The 21,936-nt window shown below is 43.2% G+C and overlaps 1 protein-coding gene across 1 annotated transcript in view; it reads right to left on the bottom strand.

Annotated features, from left to right (window-relative positions):
- The window catches only part of tmtc3 (transmembrane O-mannosyltransferase targeting cadherins 3), a 136,974-nt gene that overhangs the window by 10,860 nt on the left and 104,178 nt on the right, over positions 1-21,936 (bottom strand). The window contains exon 13 of the mRNA XM_071416073.1: positions 6,676-6,902. Within this exon, the coding sequence (XP_071272174.1) occupies positions 6,676-6,902 (227 nt within the window). The remainder of the gene's footprint in view (positions 1-6,675; positions 6,903-21,936) is intronic.

The following is a 21,936-nucleotide window of genomic DNA, read 5'->3' as shown; positions in this document are numbered from 1 at the left end:
TGACTTGTCAATGTGTGCAGAAGGTCCATGGTTCAAGCTCAGTTTGGGGTGAGGAGAGGGACGGAAGCAATACTTTTACAAAGTCTGATCCCATATCCTACACCTCCCCTCTACCTTTTGCATGCCTCTCCTGGCGAAATGGCTAGAGGCCTCAGGAATACTTATGTCTCCTTAATGTTCATCATCTGTGCAACATGAGACAGCGGATGGATTATAATCACTTACAATGTATGACATATCCTTCACAATTTAGTGGTGCTATCACACTGGCCAGCTTATTCAAATATTTGGGTGATAAACGGGTGTACACCGCAATAGTGTTGCAAACATAGAGTAATCTAGGGCTAGGGTTTCGATTATTTACTTTGGACATACTATGGTTACACACATGGTTAAAATATTATGGTTACCATACTATAACTTCTGCCACCTTGAAAGGCAGGCTTCAACATGGACGAATGAGAGGATGCCAGCGATTTAAAGAAATGGCTTTCTATGGGTACAAAACTTTTTTCTACTACAAAATCGCTTTCTACAATGATAACTTTTTTTCTGTTCGAGAACTTCTTGTCTACGCGTGAGAACTTCGTATTTTTTTGTAGTCAAATCCCTGACAAAAGTCAGGTGACCTAAGCGCTTCCAAATATGGAGTTGCAGGTTTGCGCATATCTCTCCTGTGCAAATCTTTATGGCAGTCGTTTTACTTAAGGCCCTCGATTTACAAATACAAATCAAAAGGTGTTTGTGGAAAGTGATTTCCATTTGTGGATTGGCGATTTACATTTGCGGAAAGTGATTTATATTTGTGGATTGGTGATTTACATTTGCGAATACATTTGGCATGATATTGATCCCATACATTCGAGCTTCCCTGAGATCAGAAGGGCCGCACTTAACATTGATTATATTAAATCGGCGTCAATTTCCTCTATCCATCGCTTTTCGAATTTTCGATGCTCCCTGACCATCTAGCTTTCTTTTGACTGTTAGCAAGTTAGGCAGAGTAAAGAGAGTATAAATGTAGGTTCATTATCATTTCTACACCGGTTCGATTTGGTTTTAGTAATTTCAATGTCGATTGAGCTAATGTTACCTGAGAAAAAAGAGTTTATTTATTTGGACAGTGAAGCTAAAACGTTCAAATGTTTAATATGAGGTGACATATTTTGGCATTTGCCAGAGAACACCAAGAGTGGCAAATTCGCCACTGGCGCCCTGTGCTCTTTACAGATGAAAGCAGGTTCACACTGAGCACGTGACAGACGTGACAGAGTCTGGAGACGCCGTGGAGAACGTTCTGCTGCCTGCAACATCCTCCAGCATGACCGGTTTGGCGGTGGGTCAGTCATGGTGTGGGGTGGCATTTCTTTGGGGGGCCGCACAGCCCTCCATGTGCTCGCCAGAGGTAGCCTGACTGCCATTAGGTACCGAGATGAGATCCTCAGACCCCTTGTGAGACCATATGCTGGTGCGGTTGGCCCTGGGTTCCTCCTAATGCAAGACAATGCTAGACCTCATGTGACTGGAGTGTGTCAGCAGTTCCTGCAAGAGGAAGGCATTGATGCTATGGACTTGCCCACTCGTTCCCCAGACCTGAATCCAATTGAGCACATCTGGGACATCATGTCTCGCTCCATCCACCAACGCCACGTTGCACCACAGACTGTCCAGGAGTTGGCGGATGCTTTAGTCCAGGTCTGGGAGGAGATCCCTCAGGAGACCATCCGCCACCTCATCAGGAGCATGCCCAGGCGTTGTAGGGAGGTCATACAGGCACGTGGAGGCCACACACACTACTGAGCCTCATTTTGACTTCTTTTAAGGACATTACATCAAAGTTGGATCAGCCTGTAGTGTGGTTTTCCACTTTAATTTTGAGTCTGACTCCAAATACAGACCTCCATGGGTTGATAAATTTGATTTCCATTGATAATTTTTGTGTGATTTTGTTGTCAGCACATTCAACTACGTAAAGAAAAAAAGTATTTAATAAGAATATTTCAACATTCACAAAGCCACGGGGCCAGACGAATTACCAAGACGTGTACTCAAAGCATGCGCGGACCAACTGGCAAGTGTCTTCACTGACATTTTCAACCTCTCCCTGACCAAGTCTGTAATACCTAAATGTTTCAAACAGACCACCAGTCCCTGTGCCCAAGATAGCGAAGGTAACCTGCCTAAATGATTACCGCCTCTTAGCACTCATGTCGGTAGCCATGAAGTGCTTTGAAAGGCTGGTTATGGTTCACATCAACACCATCATGCCAGGAAACCTAGACCCACTCCAATTTGTAAACCGCTCCACAGATGACGCAATCTCAATCGCACTGTCCTTTCCCAACTAGAAAAAAGAAACACTTATGTGAGAATGCTGTATATTGACTATATAACACCATAGTGCCCACGAAGCTCATCACCAAGTTAAGGACCCTGGGACTAAACACCTCGCTCTGCAACTGGATCCTGGACTTCCTGAAGGCCAACCCCATGTGGTAAGGGATGATCATCAACACAACGGTCTCTCAAGGGTGCGTTTTTAGTCCCCTCCTCTACTCCCTGTTCACCCACGACTGCATGGCCAAGCACGACTCCAACACCATCATTAAGTTTTCTGACGACAACAGTGGGAGGCCTGATCACCGACAACAATGAGACAGCCTATAGGGAGGAGGTCAGAGACCTGGCAGTGTGGTGCCAGGACAACAACGTCTCCCTCAATGTGAGCAAGACAAAGGACCTGATCGTGGACTATAGGAAAAGGAGGGCCGAACACGCCCCCATTAACATTGACGGGACTGAAGTGGAGCGGGCTGAGAGTTTCAAGTTCCTTGCTGTCCACATCACCAACAAACTATCATGGTTCAAACACACCAAGACAAGTTGTGAAGAGGGCACGACAACACCTTTTCCTCCCCAGGAGACTGAAAAGATTTGGAATGGGTCCCCAGATCTTCAAAAAAATACAGCTGCTACATCGAGAGCACCCTAAACGGTTGCATTACTGCCTGGTATGGCAACTGCTCGGCATCTGACCGGAAGGCGCTACAGAGGGTAGTGCATACGGCCCAGTACATCACTGGGGCCAAGCTTCCTGACATCCAGGAGAAAGGCCCCAAAAAATGTCGAAGACTTAAGTCACTCAAGTCATAGACTGTTCTCCCTGCTACCGCACGGCAAGCGGAACCGGAGCGCCAAGTCTAGAACCAAAAGGCTCCTTAAAACTTAAGGCTAGTGAGCAGTATTTTGACGTCCGAATGAAAAGCGTGCCCAAAATAAACTGCCTGCTACTCAGGCCCAGAAGCTAGGATATGCATATTATTAGTAGATTTGGATAGAAAATACTCTGAAGTTTATAAAACTGTTTGAATAATGTCTGTAAGTATAACAGAACTGATTTGGCAGGCGAAACCCTGAGCACAATCCATCCAGGGAAATTTATTTTTGAGGTCAATCTGTTTTACATTAGTTTTCTATGGGAAGCACTTTTTAATAGGAATATGGTTGCAGGTCCTATGGCTTCCACTAGATGTCAACAGTCTTTAAAAAATGGTTGATGTTTTTCTTTTGAGAAATGGCGAAGTAGTCCTGTTCTTTCCATGTGTCACTCAGACGGACTCAAGTCTTCTGGTGCGCAAGACCTGGAACGCGCTTCACTTTGTTTTCGTCTGGTATTGAACACAGTACATCCCATCTTAAATTTGATTGATTATTTACGTTTTAGGGTACCTAAGTTTGGATTAGGAAAGTTGTTTGAAATGTTTGGACCAAGTCTACAGGTAACTTATTAGATACTTTGTAGGCATGTTGGGCGAGTTGAAACCGGTGTATTTCTGAATCAAACGCGCCAAATAAATTGACATTTTGGGGATATAAAGAGGGAATTTATCAAACAAAAGGACCATTTGTGATGTTTCTGGGACATTTTGGAGTGCCAACAGAAGAAGATCTTCAAAGGTAAAGCATGAATTATATCGTTATTTCTGACTTTTTTGTTTCACCTGGCTGGTTGAAATATGATTTTCATGTGTTTGTATGCGGGGTGCTGTCCTCAGATAATCGCATGATCTGCTTTCGCCGTAAAGCCTTTTTGAAATCTGACACTGCGGCTGGATTAACAATAAATTAAGCTGTATTTTGATGTATAACACTTGTATGTTTTATGAATTCTTATTATGAGTATTTCTGTTTTTGAATTTGGCGCGCTGCAATTTCACGGGATGTCAAATCAATCCCGTTAACGGGATTCGAGCGGGAATGGGGTTGAAGGGATCCCTAAGAGGTTTTAACAGCTTCTACCCCCAAACCATAAGAACAGCTAATGAAATGGCTACCCAGACTATTTCCATTGCCCCCTCTTTTACGCTGCTGCTACTCTCTGTTTATTATCTTTGCATAGTCACTTTAACTCTATCTACATGTACATATTACCTCGACTAATCGGTGCCCCTGCACATTGACTCTGTACCGGTACCAGCTGTATATAGCCTCACTATTGTTATTTTACTGCTGCTCTTTAATTATTTGTTACTTTAATTTTTTACACTTATTTTTCTTAACTGCATTGTTGGTTAACTTCTTGTCAATAGGGGGGCGCTATTTTCACTTTGGAAAAAATCATGCCCAAATTAAACTGCCTCGTACTCTATTCTAGATCATACAATATGCATATTATTATTACTATTGAATAGAAAACACTCAAGTTTATAAAACTGTTTGAATTATATCTGTGAGTAAAACAGAACTCGTTTTGCAGCAAACTTCCATACAGGAAGTGAAAAATCTGAAAACGAGGCTCTGTTCCAGGGCCTGCCTATTCAACTGGCTTATATTTATCGATATACATGCACTTCATACGCCTTCCACTAGATGTCAACAGGCAGTGGAAGGTGGAATGGGGTGGCTAGCTTGATCTGAGGTCGAACAAGAGCTTTTGGAGTGGCAGGTCAGGAATTTCCTTTCTCTACCTAGGCACGCGACGCACCTCCATATTGTCTTCTGATAAGCTTTCGGTATACACGGCTAATATCTCTGGCTCTGATTTTATTTGATACATGTGATAATAACTTCGTAAAGTATGTTTTTTCAACCGAGTTTAATCAGATTATTCAACGTTTATTGGGACTTTTGGAGTTTTCCGTTCTTTGCGTTGAGAGAAACTGGGAACGTCATCAACATTGGCTAGCATTGAGAAAAGGACATTCTAAAACCAAACAACGATTTATTCTGGAAATAGGACTCCTTGTACAAGATTCTGATGGAAGCTCAGCAAAAGTAAGAACAATTTATGATGTTATTTCGTATTTCTGTGGAAAATGTTATTTCTATTCTCCGCCGTTTTGGAGGGTGATGTCTCGCAATAACGCAAGCTGTTTGTTATGGTAAAGTTATTTTTAAAAATCTAACGCGGCGGTTGCATTAAGAACCAGTGTATCTTTCATTTGCCATACAACAAGTATTTTTTAGTAAAGTTTATGATGAGTTCTTTGGTCAAATTAGGTGAGTGTCCAAAATAGCTCCTGACATTCTGGGGAAATTTTGCTACATTTTCACAATGTATAACCACGGTTTGCAGCTCTAAATATGCAAATTTTCGAACAAAACATAAGTGTATTGTATAACCTGATGTTATAAGACTGTCATCTGATGAAGATGTTCAAGGTTAGTGATTAATTTTATATCTTTTGCTGGTTTTTGCGAATGCTATCTATGCGGTGAATAAATGCGGTTGTGTGTTTGGCTATTGTGGTAAGCTAATATAATGCTATATTGTGTTTTCGCTGTAAAACACTTTTAAAAAATCGGAAATATTGGCTGGATTCACAAGATGTTTATCTTTCATTTGCTGTACACCATGTATTTTTCATAAATGTTTTATGATGAGTATTTAGGTATTTCACGTTGCTCTCTGTAATTATTCTGGCTGCTTTTGGTGATATTTTTGATGGTAGCTGCAATCTAAAACTATGATTTATACCTCAAATATGCACATTTTCGAACAAAACATAAATTTATTGTATAACATGTTATAAGACTGTCATCTGATGAAGTTGTTTCTTGGTTAGTGACTAATTATATCTCTATTTGGTCGGTTTTGTGATAGCTACCTATGCGGTAGAAACATGGTGAAAATATGCGGTTGAGTCTTTGGCTATTGTGGTTAGCTAATAGAAATACATAGTGTTTGCTGTAAAACATTTTAAAAATCGGAAATGATGGCTGGATTCACAAGATGTTTATCTTTCATTTGCTTTATTGGACTTGTGATTTCATAAAAATTATATTATATGATATCCCTGTCCCGTTAGGCTAGGCTATGCTAGTCAGCTTTTTTGATGAGGATGCTCCCGGATCCGGGATGGATATTAAGTAAAGGTTAAGGGGTTTGTAAGTAAGGATTTCACTGTAAGGTCTACTACACCTGTTGTATTCGGTGCATGTGACAAATTCAATTTGACTTCATGGTTAAATAAACAAACAACCCTCCCCACTGCTAAAAGCCCTGACTGAGCCGGGGTCGTATTCACTAAGAGCGGGCTGAAACAGGAGGTGGGACCACCTGAAACTGTCCAATAAGAAAGACTTGTTTTCATTTCTGTTACATAACATTTTGCTATGGTGCTTACTAATGTACACAACCCTGGGCTGATCAGCCTGAGTAGCTAAGACACTCACCAGATTCCTGCATGAGCAGGGCAGAGTTGAAGAGTGCCAGTTTGTGGCGTGGGTTGAGCTCCAGGGCATGGTTAAAGTTCTTTAGGGCCTCCGAGGGCTCCTTCATCTCGATGTTGACGATAGCCAGGTTGTACCAGAGGTCAGCGTTGGTGCTGTCCAGCTCCAGGGCACGCAGGTAGGCGTCCCTGGCCTCCAACGGCTTGTTCATCTTCAGCAGCAGCTCCCCTCTGGGTTTGGAGTTTGCACAGAAAGAAAGGAGAAATTAAGTCTCCATTTTGGTTCTGGAGGGTTGAAGCAGCAGGCGGTAGCATTTCTCAAGACAAATCTAAGCTCACCTTCACGACTGACTATTAAATTGAAAGAAAACAAATAGTAAGAACAATTGTAATATTATCTACATCAACTCTGTATTGTCATGCTGTTCTTGATTATGGTGATACTATTTATCAAAGTGCAGCTGCCTCTACTCTTAAACCCCTGGATACTGTTTTTCATAGGACTCTTCGTTTTATCACAAGACACAGTTTTATTAGTCATCACTGTATTCTTTACCAAAAGGTGGGCTGAACCTCTTTGAACTCAGATAGATCACATCATGACTCTCTTTTTGTTTACAAAGCCCTGCACCACAAGCTTCCGACTTACCTAACTTCACTGTTAAGATTTAAAATGAGCCAGCTTTTAGTTTTCTTGCTCCACACGTTTGGAACGAGCTCCAAAATATATTTGTAATAGATGGGTTAGTGTCCCTAGGGCAGTTCAGGCAGCGGACAGAGGATTCTTATAATGAAGAATGTGTTTGTTTTAGTTGACTGTGTTTTGTGTATATTTATGTTTGTCTGTGCAATATACACTATCGGACAAAAGTTTTAGAACACTTACTCATTCAAGGGTTTTTCTTTATTTTTTACTATGTTATACATTGTAGAATAATAGTGAAGACATCAAACCTATGAAATAACACATGGAATCATGTAGTTACCAAAAATGTGTTAAATCAAAATATATTTTATATTTGAGATTCTTCAAATTAGCCACCGTTTACCTTGATGACAGCTTTGCACACTCTTGGCATTCTCTCAACCAGCTTCATGAGGTAGTCACCTGGAACGCATTTCAATTAACTTTTAAGAAGCCACACCTGTTAACTTGTGGAACTTCTTTCCGTCTTAATGTGTTTGAGCCAATCAATTGTGTTGTGACAAGGTAGGGGGATATAAAGACTATAGCCCTATTTGGTAAAATACCTAGTCCATATTATGCTAAGAACAGCTCAAATAAGTAAAGAGAAAAGATAGTCCATCATTACTTTAAGACAAAGGACAGTCAATACGGAACATTTCAAGAACTTTGAAAGTTTCTTCAAGTGCAGTCGCAAAAACCATCAAGCGTTATGATGAAACTGGCTCCAATGAGGACCGCCACAGGAAAGGAAGACCCAGAGTTACCTCTGCTGCAGAGGATAAGTTCATTAGAGTTATCAGCCTCAGAAATTGCAGCCCAAATAAATGCTTCGCAGAGTTCAAGTAACAAACACATCTCAACAACTGTTCAGAGCGGGACTGTGTGAATCAGGCCTTCATGGTCAAATTTCTACAAAGAAACCACTACTAAAGGACACCAATAATAAGAAGAGACATGCTTGGGTCAAGAAACACGAGCAATGGACATTAGACCAAAATGGAGATTTTTGGTTCCAACTGTTGTGACTTTGTGAGATGTGGTGTGGGTGAACGGATGATCTCCGCATGTGTATTTCCCACTGTAAAGCATAGAGGGGGTGGTGTTATGGTGTGGGGGTGCTTTGCTGGTGACACTGTCTGTGATATATTTAGAATTCAAGGCACACTTAACCAGCATGGCTACCACAGCATTCGGCAGCGATATGCCATCCCATGTGGTTTTGGCTTAGTGGGACTATCATTTGGGTTGGCGGAACCCCCTATACTAGGCCTTGTCTCAGGATGGTAAGTTGGTGGTTGAAGATCCCTCTAGTGGTGTGGGGGCTGTGCTTTGGCATATTGGGTGGGGTTATATCCTTCCTATTTGGCCCTGTCCGGGGGTATCATCGGATGGGGCCACAGTGTCTCCTGACCCCTCCTGTCTCAGCCTCCAGTATTTATGCTGCAGTAGTTTATGTGTCGGGGGGCTAGGGTCAGTTTGTTATATCTGGAGTACTTCTCCTGTCTTATCCGGTGTCCTGTGTGAATTTAAGTATGCTCTCTCTAATTCTCTCTTTCTTTCTCTCTCTCGGAGGACCTGAGCCCTAGGACCATGCCTCAGGACTACCTGGCATGATGACTCCTTGCTGTCCCCAGTCCACCTGGCCGTGCTGCTGCTCCAGTTTCAACTGTTCTGCCTGCGGCTATGGAACCCTGACCTGTTCACCGGACGTGCTACCTGACCCAGACCTGCTGTTTTCAACTCTCTAGAGACAGCAGGAGCGGTAGAGATACTCTTAATGATTGGCTATGAAAAGCCAACTGACATTTACTCCTGTGGTGCTGACTTGCTGCACCCTCGACAACTACTGTGATTATTATTATTTGACCATGCTGGTCATTTATGAACATTTGAACATATTGGCCATGTTCTGTTCTCCACCCGGCACAGCCAGAAGAGGACTGGCCAACCCTCACAGCCTGGTTCCTCTCTAGGTTTCTTCCTAGGTGCTGGCCTTTCTAGGGAGTTTTTCCTAGCCACCGTGCTTCTTCACCTGCATTGCTTGCTGTTTGGGGTTTTAGGCTGGGTTTCTGTACAGCACTTTGATATATCAGCTGATGTAAGAAGGGCTTTATAAATAAATTTGATTTGTTTTTCAACAGAACAATGCCCCAACACATCTCCAGGCTGTGTAAGGGCCATTTTACCAAGAAGGAGAGTGATGGAGTGCTGCATCAGATGCCCTGGCCTCCACAATCCCCCGACCTCAACCAAATTGAGATGGTTTGGGATGAGTCGGACCGCAGAGTGAAGGAAAAGAAGCCAAAAAGTGCTCAGCATGTGGGGGAACTCCTTCAAGACGGTTGGGAAAGCATTCCTGGTGAAGCTGGTTGAGAGAATGCCAAGAGTGTGCAAAATGTATTTTCTGAAATTGTATATGCAGGGCTCCCACGTAAAAGAGACACTGGTCTCAATGGTGGGTCCCTGATTAAATGAAGGTAAATAAATTATACACCCTAATTCCCTATTTGAGATATCAAACATAACACTAAAATACAGTGGGGAGAACAAGTATTTGATACACTGCCGATTTTGCAGGTTTTCCTACTTACAAAGCATGTAGAGGTCTGTAATTTTTATCATAGGTACACTTCAACTATGAGAGACGGAATCTAAAACAAAAATCCAGAAAATCACATTGTATGATTTTTAAGTAATTAATTTGCATTTTATTGCATGACATAAGTATTTGATACATCAGAAAAGCAGAACTTAATATTTGGTACAGAAACCTTTGTTTGCAATTACAGAGATCATACGTTTCCTGTAGTTCTTGACTAGGTTTGCACACACTGCAGCAGGGATTTTGGCCCACTCCTCCCTACAGATCTTCTCCAGATCCTTCAGGTTTCGGGGCTGTCGCTGGGCAATACGGACTTTCAGCTCCCTCCAAAGATTTTCTATTGGGTTCAGGTCTGGAGACTGGCTAGGCCACTCCAGGACCTTGAGATGCTTCTTACGGAGCCACTCCTTAGTTGCCATGGCTGTGTGCTTCGTGTCGTTGTCATGCTGGAAGACCCAGCCACGACCCATCTTCAATGCTCTTACTGAGGGAAGGAGGTTGTTGGCCAAGATCTCGCGATACATGGCCCCATCCATCCTCCCCTCAATACGGTGCAGTCGTCCTGTCCCCTTTGCAGAAAAGCATCCCCAAAGAATGATGTTTCCACCTCCATGCTTCACGGTTGGGATGGTGTTCTTGGGGTTGTACTCATACTTCTTCTTCTTCCAAACACGGCGAGTGGAGTTAGACCAAAAAGCTCTATTTTTGTCTCATCAGACCACATGACCTTCTCCCATTCCTCCTCTGGATCATCCAGATGGTCATTGGCAAACTTCAGACAGGCCTGGACATGCACTGGCTTAAGCAGGGGGACCTTGCGTGCGCTGCAGGATTTTAATCCATGACGGCGTAGTGTGTTACTAATGGTTTTCTTTGAGACTGTGGTCCCAGCTCTCTTCAGGTCATTGACCAGGTCCTGCCGTGTAGTTCTGGGCTGATCCCTCACCTTCCTCATGATCATTGATGCCCCACGAGGTGAAATCTTGCATGGAGCCCCAGACCGAGGGTGATTGACCGTCATCTTGAACTTCTTCCATTTTCTAATAATTGCTCCAACAGTTGTTTCCTTCTCACCAAGCTGCTTGCCTATTGTCCTGTAGCCCATCCCAGCCTTGTGCAGGTCTACAATTTTATCCCTGATGTCCTTATCCAGCTCTCTGGTCTTGGCCATTGTGGAGAGGTTGGAATCTGTTTGATTGTGTGTCGACAGGTGTCTTTTATACAGGTAACGAGTTCAAACAGGTGCAGTTAATACAGGTAATGAGTGGAGAACAGGAGGGCTTCTTAAAGAAAAACTAACAGGTCTGTGAGAGCCGGAATTCTTACTGGTTGGTAGGTGATCAAATACTTATGTCATGCAATAAAATGCAAATTAATTATTTAAAAATCATACAATGTGATTTTCTGGATTTTTGTTTTAGATTCCGTCTCTCACAGTTGAAGTGTACCTATGATAAAAATTACAGACCTCTACATGCTTTGTAAGTAGGAAAACCTGCAAAATCGGCAGTGTATCAAATACTTGTTCTCCCCACTGTAGGTGGTCAATATCCTGACAAATTATAATAAATAAATGCACATTGAATGCACAAAAGCGGAAGCTTCTTATCACTGTCAGAGAGACATAGGTGAAGGGCAAGAAGGGTGATAATTTAAGTTGGAGATCATCAACAACCCATTCACACTACAGTATATGGGAGAACAGAAGCATGCCCATTGCCCTGCCTCTGTCACCTCTAGGACAGCCCAGTGAGGAGGAAGAAGCAATAACAAAAGGAGGAGAGGGACATTGCATCTTCTCCTGTGATTCCAAATAATTGTCAGTCCGTTTGTGGTGAAGACGCACCACAGGCGGGTCTATCTACTTGTGCTCTCCAAACTACTGCCAGTGGAGAGCGCTTTGTTCCCTTATTGAAATGTTTTATTGTTACTTTCACAAGTTAAAAACGACATTTGCGAAATCAATATTATAGTACAATAGTTGCTAACGTTTCACCATGCCATTCCTTTACCGTTTATTGCAACATTTAAGACATTTCTGATTCAAGTGTGATACAGGCTAAATTGTTACGTTTTCATTTGCATTGGGCGGAATGTTTAGTGACAATGAGCGTTCGCAACACTCATGAGGTAGAAGTTCTGAATTTTTTTATTACAGTAACATGTAGGCCTATGTGTGTGCTGTTTGGTCCTGAGAGTTTCTCAGTCTCTATTTTGCCACTGTGAACGTGAATAGATTTAGCTGGCCTGCGCACCAGAATAGGTGTGGCCAAGTGCCCATTTTGGGATGTTCCCCTCAGTTCAAGTTTGACAACTCATTGGGGAGGCTGTGTTTGAGCCTAAGAGACCCCACCTATGCCTTGCCATAACGGTTAGGGCAGGTTTTGCCTGATGAGGCTTTTTTTTTTTTTGCTGGCATTTGAAAATCAGAGGTCTGTATATACAGTATACTGAACAAAAATATAAATGCAACAATTTCAACGTTTTACTGAGTTACAGTTCATATAAGAAAATCAGTCAATTCAAATGAATGAATTAGGCCCTAATCTATGGATTTCACGTGACTGGTCGGCCTGGGAGGGCATAGGCCGAACCACTTCGTAGCCAGGCCCACCCACTGAGGAGCCAGACCCAGCCAATCAGAATAGTTTGTTTCTCAACAAACAGGCTTTTTTACAGACAGAAATACTCCTCAGCACTGTTCCCGCAATGCTGCGCACTGGCGCACATTAGCCCGAGCAACCGCCCGGGACTGCTTAGCAGAAGAAATACTGTATCAGCCCAAGGAGAGAAGCACGAGATTGAACTTCTCAACTTTCTAGAGTTTCCCCTGTTAGTTAAAACTATCAACGTTTCCCTTTACTGTGGCAATTGTGATCGAATCAACACAATATTATCCACTTTCAATGCAACATACCAAAACAAGCTATCCAAGAGATTTTGTTGTAGGCATAACGCATCGTAGTAGGATTCTATTGCATTTTATTTATTTATTTAACTAAGCAAGTCAGTTAAGAATAAATTCTTATTTACAATGATGGCCTATCGGGGAACAGTGGGTTAAACTGCCTGGATCAGTGGCAGAACGATAGATTTTTACCTTGTCAGCTTGGGGATTTGATCAAGCAACCTTTTGGTTGCTGGCCCAACGCTCTAATCACTGCCGCCCCAGTCCATATAGCCATCTGGGTTCTCAGTACATTGCGCAGACAGGAATAAACACACAGGACTCAGCCAGTACTCTACACAGACCAGTGCGGCATAACCAAATCTGAGCTGCAGTAGGCCTATATGCAAATAGACCATTGCCATATATGGATCTGTGCCATTTACTTTGATCTGGACTGTGTTTACAGCGGTGGTCGTGAGTAGACGCGCTTGTTTTAAGATCAAAGCAAGTGCTGCATGTAGCCTAGTGTGCACATTTTGTTCATATCCTTTAATAGTTAGTGATGCGTAAGTTGGCGCCAACAGACCGAACCAGGAATACGACTTTCCCAAATTGGATCCTTTGTTCGCACCCCCCAGGGCAATTGAACGTATCCCAGAGGCTAGTCTAAGACGCCGCCGGTGGAGAAAAAGTATTCAGAGTGGACTTCTAGTCCGACTCAGGGAGGCGGGCACACCATCCACTGCTTCCGAGTATATTACTTGCTGATGTTCAGTCTCTGGACAATAAAGTAAATGAACTCAGGGTGAGGATCTCCTTCCAGAGAGACATCAGGGACTGTAACATACTCTGTTTCACGGAACCATGGCTCTCTCCTGATATACTGCTCCTGCCCATACAGCCATCTGGGTTTTCAGTACATCACGCAGACAGGAATAAAGAACTCTCCGGGAAGAAGGGTGGTGGTGTATGTTTCATAATTAACCACTCATGGTGTGATTGTGATAATGTACAGAAACTCAAGTTATTTTGTTCACCCGACCAAGAAAACCTCAATCAAATGCCGACTGTATTACTTCCCAAGAGAATTCTCTTCGGTTATAGTCACAGACGTATATATTCCACCTCAAGCTGATAACACGACGCCCTCAAGGAACTACACTGGACTTTATGCAAACTTGAAACTACATATCCTTAGGCTACATTTATTTTAGCTGGGGATTATAATGTAAATTTGAGGAAAACGCTACCGAAGTTCTATCAACACATTGACTGTAGTACTAACGCTGGAAAAACACTCGACCACTGCTATTCTCTCTTCTGGGATGCCAACAAGGCCCTCCCCGCCAAATCAGATCTTGACTACATTTTGCTCCTCCCTTCCTATAGGCAGAAACTCAAACAGGAAGTACCCGTGCTAAGGTCTATTCAATGCTGGTCTGACCAATCGGAATCCATGCATAAAGATTGTTTTGATCATGCGGACTGGGATATGTTCCGGGTAGCCTCGGAGAATAACAAAGTACACAAGGACACTGTGACTGAGTTCATCAGGAAGTGTATAGGGGATGTTGTTCCCACTGTGACTATGAAAACCTACCCAAACCAGAAAAAGTGGATAGATGGAAGCATTTGCGCTAAACTGAAAGCACAAACCACCGCATTTAACCATGGCAAGGTGAATGGGAATATGGCCGAATACAAATAGTATAGTTATTCCCTCCGTAAGGCAATCAATCAGGCAAAATGTCAGTACAGAGACAGAGTGGAGTAGCAATTCAGCTCAGACAAGAGACGTATGAGGCAGGGTGTACAGACAATCACAGATTACAAAGGGAAAACCAGCCACGTCGCGGACCCAGACGTCTTGCTCCTGTACAAGCTCCCGTAAACACTTCTTTGGCCTATTTGATAACACAGTGCCCGCTCCCAAGGACCGTGGGCTCTCGTTCTCCGTGGCCGACGTGAGTAAGACATTTAAACGTGTTAACCCTCGCAAGGCTGCCAACCCAGACAGTATCCCTAGCCACGTCCTCAGACCAGCTGGCTGGAGTGTTTACGGACAGATTCAATCTCTCCCTATCCCAGTCTGCTGTCCCCACTTGCTTCAAGATGTCCACCATTGTTTCCTGTACCCAAGAAAGCAAAGGTAACTTAACTAAATGACTATCACCCCATAGCACTCACTTTTGTCATCATGAAGCGCTTTGAGAGGCTAGTTAAGGATCATATCACCTCTACCTTACCTGACACCCTAGACCCACTTCAATTTGCTTACCGCCCCAATAGACCCCACAGATGATGCAATCACCATTGCACTGCACACTCCCCTATCCCATCTGGACAAGAGGAAAACCTATGTAAGAATGCTGTTCATTGACTATAGCTCAGCCTTCAACAGCACAGTACCCTCCAAGCTCAACATGAAGCTTGGGGCCCTGGGTCTGAACCGTGCCCTGTGCAACTGGGTCCTGGACTTCCTGACGGGCCGCCCGCAGGTGGTGAAGGTAGGAAACAACATCTCCACTTCACTGATACTCAACAAAGGGGCCCCACAAGGGTGCGTGCTCAGCCCCCTCCTGTACTCCCTATTCATCCATGACTGCATGGCCACACACGCCTCCAACTCAATCATGAAGTTTGCAGACAACAACCATAGTAGGCCTGATTACCAAAAATGACAAGAGGAGGTGAGGGCCCTGGCGGAGTGGTGCCAGGAAAATAACCTGAGCTGGCATCCCGAGTGGCGCAGCGGTCTAAGGCAATGCATTACATTGCTAGCTGCGTTACTACAGATCCTGGTTAGACACCAGCTGCGTCCGGGAGACCCATGAGGCGACGCACAATTGGCCCAGCATCGTCCGGGTTAGGGCAGGGTTTGGCCAGCTGGGATGTCCTTGTCCCATCGCGCTCTACCAACCCCTGTGGCGGGCCGGGATCATGCACGCTAACACAGTCACCAGCTGTATGGTGTTTCCTCCGACACATTGGTGCGGCTGGCTTCCGAGTTAAGCGTGCACTGTGTCAAGAAGCAGTGCGGCTTGGCGGGGTTGTGTTTCGAGGACGCACGGCTCTCAACATTCGCTTCTCCTGAGTCCATACGGGAGTTGCAGCAATGGGACAAAACTAACTACCAATTGGACATGACAAAATTGGGGAGAAAAAATTATAATAATAAAAAAAAAAAAACGATGGAGCTGATCGTGGACTTCAGGAAAAAGCATCACCGGGGGCACACTGCCCTCCAGGACACCTACAGCAACCGATGTCACAGGAAGGCCAAAAAGATCAAGGACATCAACCACCCGAGCCATGGCCTGTTCACCCCGCTATCACCCAGAAGGCAAGGTCAGTACAAGTGCATCAAAGCTGGGACCGCGAGACTGAAAAACAGCTTCTATCTCAAGGCCATCAGACTATTACATAGCCATCACTAGCTGGCTACCACCCAATTACTCAACCGTGCACCTTACAGGCTGCTGCCCTATATACATAGACATGGAATCACTGGATACTTTAATAAGTGGAACACCAGTCACTAATAATGTTTACGTACTGCTTTACTAATTTCATACGTATATACTGTATTCTATTCTACTGTATTTTAGTCAATGCCACTCCGACATTGCTCGTCCCAATATTTATATATTTCTTAATTCCATTATTTTACTTTCAGATGTGTGTATTGTTGTGATTTGTTACATATTACTGCAGTGTTGGCGCTAGGAACACAAGCATTTCGCTATACATGCAATAACATCTGCTAAATATGTGTATGTGACCAGTAACATTTGATTTGATTTATTAGACCAGTTATAGATCATTTGTAGTCAGCAATAGGGGAGGGATTGTTTCCTACAAGAGCACAAAACTTTGAAAAGCTAGTCAGGTAAATAGCTTTTTGTATGTCTTAAAAGGGCAGTGTTGTAATTTGAGACAGTCTTAAATAAGATAAGTAGCAGATAGGCAGAGGGTAGCATAATTTGTCCATCTCTAATAATGGCATGGGAATAATAATGCATTTTATTTTGTAAAGTTGTTTCTTGCATAAAACACACATTTCAGTCACCTCCTTGTCTGAAGGACAAGTGGATAAACAGGTTAATGTCAAGCCCTGCATGATTTTTTTTTTCTTCTTCAATGTAGGCCTACATTGAACAACACACATTTGCTGCTATTGTAGGCTGAAAGGTATAACAGCTATTTCCATGTTAATATGTTATGGAATGCATTTTCTCCATTGTTTAAGATGGTATGCCACTAGTAGGTCTACATTATGAACACTTAAAACTAACTTGGGGCCTCCCGCGTGGCGCAGCGGTCTAAGGCACTTCATTGAAGTGCTTGAGGCGTCACTACAGACCCGGGTCTGATCCCAGGCAGCCGGCTGCAACCGGGAGACCATTGAGGTGGCGCACAATTGGCCCAGCGTCGTCCAGGTTAGGATAGGGTTTTGGGACGTCCTTGTCCCATTGCGCTCTAGTGACTCTTTATGCCGGGCCGGGCGCAATGCACGCTGACTTCGGTCGCCAGTTGTATGGTATTTCCTCCAACACATTGGTGCGGCTGGCTACCGGGTTAAGCGAGCAGTGTGTCAAGAAACAGAACGGCTTGGCAGGGTCGTATTTCGGAGGGCACATGGCTCTTGACCGAGCCCGTACGGGAGTTGCAGCGATGGGACAAGACTAACTACCAATTGGATATCACCAAATTGGGGAAGGATTTTTTAAAAACTTTTTTGTATTTATAAAAATATATATTTAAAACGTCAAGCGGGTACAGCCTCAGTTTTCACAGTAACGGTGCGCTGAAAGTAGCACAGAATTTTTACAACATTCAAGTTTGCGCTCAGCAAACTTTGCTCAGCTGGCCTCCCGCTGTGCCACTCGGGAGGCCAGCTCTTTCATTGTGTTGAATGTTGAGGTAGAGATTATTTTCCTGGCACCACTCTGTCAGGGCACCTCCTCCCTGTAGCCTGTCTTGTCATTGTTGGTAATCAGCTGTCCAGTGGCTGGTCTCAGACGACCCTGTGCGCTGAAAGTAGCACAGAATTTTTACAACATTCAAGTTTGCGCTCAGCAAACTTTGCTCAGCTGGCCTCCCGCTGTGCCACTCGGGAGGCCAGCTCTTTCATTGTGTTGAATGTTGAGGTAGAGATTATTTTCCTGGCACCACTCTGTCAGGGCACCTCCTCCCTGTAGCCTGTCTTGTCATTGTTGGTAATCAGCTGTCCAGTGGCTGGTCTCAGACGATCCCGCAGATGAAGAAGTCGGATGTGGAGGTCCTGGGCTGGCGTGGTTACACGTGGTCTGCGGTTATGAGGCCGGTTGGACGTATTACCAAATTCTCTAAAACGACGTTGGAGGCGGGTTATGGTAGCGGTAACAGCTCTGGTGGACATTCCTGCAGTCAGCATGCCAATTGCACACTCCCTCAAAACTTGAGACACCTGTGGCATTGTGTTGTGCAACAAAACTGCACATTTTAAAGTGACCTTTTACTGTCCCCAGTACAAGGTGCACCTGTGTAATGATCATGCAGTTTAATCAATTTCTTGATATACCACACCTGTCAGGTGGATGGATTATCTTGGCAAAGGAGAAATGCTCACTAACAAGGATGTAAACAAAATTGAGCACACAATTTGAGAGAAATAAGCTTTTTGTAAAATATGGAACACTTCTGGGATCTTTTATTTCAGCTCATGAAACATGGGTCCAACACATCCATGTTGCGTTTATATTTTTGTTCAGTATATACTGTATACAGTGCCTTCAGAAAGTATTCACACCGCTCAACTTTTTCCACATTGTGTTGCGTTACAGCCTGAATTTAAAATTGATAAAATTTAGATTTTGTCGTCACTGGCCTACACACAATACACCATAATGTCAAAGTGGTATTATGTTTTTCAAAATGTTTACCAACTAATAAAAAATCAAAAGCTGAAATGTCTTGAATCATTAAGTATTCAACCCCTTTGTTATGGCAAGCCTAAATAAGTTCAGGAGTAAAAATATGCTTAACAAGTCACATAATACATTGAATGGACTTGAATGGATTTTTTTATGACTACCTCATCTCTGTACCCCACACATACAATTATTTGTACGGTCCCTCAGTCAAGCAGTGAATTTCAAACCCAGATTCAACCAAAGACAAGGGCGTTTTCCAATGCTTTGCAAAGATGGGCACCTATTGGTAGATGGGTCAACATTTAAAAAAAAAAGCAAACATTGAATATCCCTTTGAGCATGGTGTATCAATACACCAAGTCAACACAAATATACCGATGTCCTTCCTAACTCAGTTGCCGGAGAGGAAGGACACCACTCAGTGATTTCACCATGAGGCCAATGGTGACTTTAAAACAGTTATAGAGTTTAATGGCTGTGATAGGAGAAAACTGAGGATTGATTCATCCATTCATCCTGTTTGCAACAAGGCAGTAAAGTAATAGAGCAAAACATTTTGCAAAACAATTAACTTTTTGTCCTCAATACAAAGTGTTATGTTTGGGGCAAATCCAATACAACACATTATTGAATACCACTCTCCAATGTTATTGGTATGCTTGTAATTGTTAAGGACTGGGGAGATTTTCAGGACACAAAATAAACGGAGCTACACACAGTAAAAAAATCCTAGTGGACAATCTGGTTCAGTCTGCTTTCCACCACACGTGTGTTATTTCATAGTTTTGAGATCTTCACTATTATTCTACAATGTAGAAAAAAGTTAAAATAAAGAAAAACCCTGGAATTAGTAGGTGTCCAAACGTTTGACTGGTACTGTATGTATATAGTAACCAAAAAAGTTGGTCAAAATATATTTTACAAATCAAAATATATTTTAGATTTTAGATTCCTCAAAGTAAGCCACCCTTTGCCTTGATAACAGCTTTGCACACTCTTGGCATTCTCTCAACCAGCTTCAAATGGAATGCTTTTCCAATAGTCTTGGAGGAGATCCCACATATGCTAGGCACTTGTTGGCTTCTTATCCTTCACTCTGCGGTCCAACTCATCCCAAACCATCTCAATTGGGTTGAGGTCGGGTGAATGTGGAGGTCAGGTCATCTGATGCAGCACGCCATCACTTTCCTTCTTGGTCAAATAGCCCTTACACAGCCTGAAAGTGTGTTGGATCATTGTCCTGTTAAAAAACAAATGATAGCACAAACCAGATAGGATGGCATATCGATGCAGAATGCTGAGGTCGCCATGCTGGTTAAGTGTGCCTTGAAATCTAAATAAATCACAGAGTCACCAGCAAAGCACCCCCAAACCATCACACCTCCATGCTTCACGGTGGGAACCACACATGTGGAGCTCATCCGTTCACCTACTCTGCGTCTCACAAAGACTCGGCAAATGGAACCAAAAACCTCAGATTTGGACTCAGACCAAAGGACAGATTTACACCGGTCTAATGTCCATTGCTTGTGTCTCTTGATCCAAGCAAGTCTCTCCTTAGTGTCCTTTAGTAGTGGTTTCTTTGCAGCAATTCCACCATTAAGGCCTGATTCACGCAGTCTCTGAACAGTTGATGTTGAGATGTTTCTGTTACTTGAACTCTGTGAAGCATTTATTTGGGCTGCAAAATCAAATCAAACTTTACTTGTCACATGCGCTGAACACAACGTGTAGACCTTACCATGAAATGCTTACTTACAAGCCCTTAACCAAAAATTCAGTTCAAGAAATAGAGTTAAAATATTTACATATTTAAAATATTTACAAATAAACTGAAGTAAAAAAATTATAAAAAGTAACACAATAAAATAATAACAAGGCTATATACATGGGGTGTGATGAGTCGATGTGTGTGGGTACAGGATAGTCGAGTTAATTTGTACATGTAGGGGTGAAGTGACTATGCAAAGATAAAAAAACAAAGGGGGGGGGGGTCGTCAATGTAAATTGTTCGTTGGCCATTTGATTAATTGTTCAGCAGTCTTATGGCTTGGGGGTAGAGGCTGTTAAGGAGCCTTTTGGTCCTAGACTTGGCGCACCGGTACCGCACAGTAGCAGAGAAAACAGTCTATGACTTGGGTGACTGGAATCTGACAATTTTTTGGGCTTTCCTCTGACACCGCCTATTATATAAGTCCTGGATGGCAGGAAGCTTGGCCAGTGATGTACTGGGCCGTACGCACTACCCTCTGTAGTGCCTTACGGTCAGATGCCAAGAAGTTACCATACCAGGCGGGGATGCAACCGGTCAGGACGCTCTCGATGGTGCAGCTGTATAACTTTGAGGATCTGGGGACACATGCCAAATCTTTTCAGTCTCCTGAGGGGGAAAAGGTGTTGTCGTGCCCTCTTCACAACTGTCTTGGACAGGTTGGTAAATCTAATGAACTTATCCTCTGCAGCAGAGGTAACTCTTCCTGACGTAATGACGGCACGAAAAATACAGCACGACACAGAACAAAAGCAGAAAAATACTAAGCACACAATTCCAACAACTAAACAAGTTCAAGTCGAGCAGTCATTTGAAAGAGTAAGAACATTTCAGCGAGACAACTGAAAGGCAAAATCCATTAACGTCAAGATAATGGAATTCATTGCCCTTGACAATCAACCGTCCTCTGTCGCCGACTGGTCGAGCTCCGGTACACACTATTTTTCAGATATTGCCCTACCGGAGTTAGCCAGTATTGTTGAAAAGTACAGTTGAAGTTGGAAGTTTACATACACTTAGGTTGGCGTCATTAAAACTAGTTTTTAAACCACTCCACAAATGTCTTATTAACAAACTATAGTTATGGCAAGTCGGTTAAGACATCTATTTTGTGCATGACACAAGTACTTTTTCCAACTATTGTTTACAGACAGATTATTTCACTGTATCACAATTCCAGTGGGTCAGAAGTTTACATACACTAAGTTGACTGTGCCTTTAAACAGCTTGGAAAACTCCAGAAAATGATGTCATGGCTTTAGAAGCTTCTGATTGGGTAATTGACAATTTGAGCGGGACCATGCAGCCGTCATACCGCTCAGGAAGGAGACGCGTTCTGTCTACTAGAGATGAACGTACTTTGGTGCAAAAAGTGCAAATCAATCACAGAACAACAGCA

This window comes from Salvelinus alpinus, chromosome 9 (genome assembly GCF_045679555.1).
Source record: "Salvelinus alpinus chromosome 9, SLU_Salpinus.1, whole genome shotgun sequence".
Classification (NCBI taxonomy): domain Eukaryota; kingdom Metazoa; phylum Chordata; class Actinopteri; order Salmoniformes; family Salmonidae; genus Salvelinus; species Salvelinus alpinus.
Note: the sequence above shows the minus strand (reverse complement) of the source record. Positions and strands in the feature narration are given on the sequence as shown.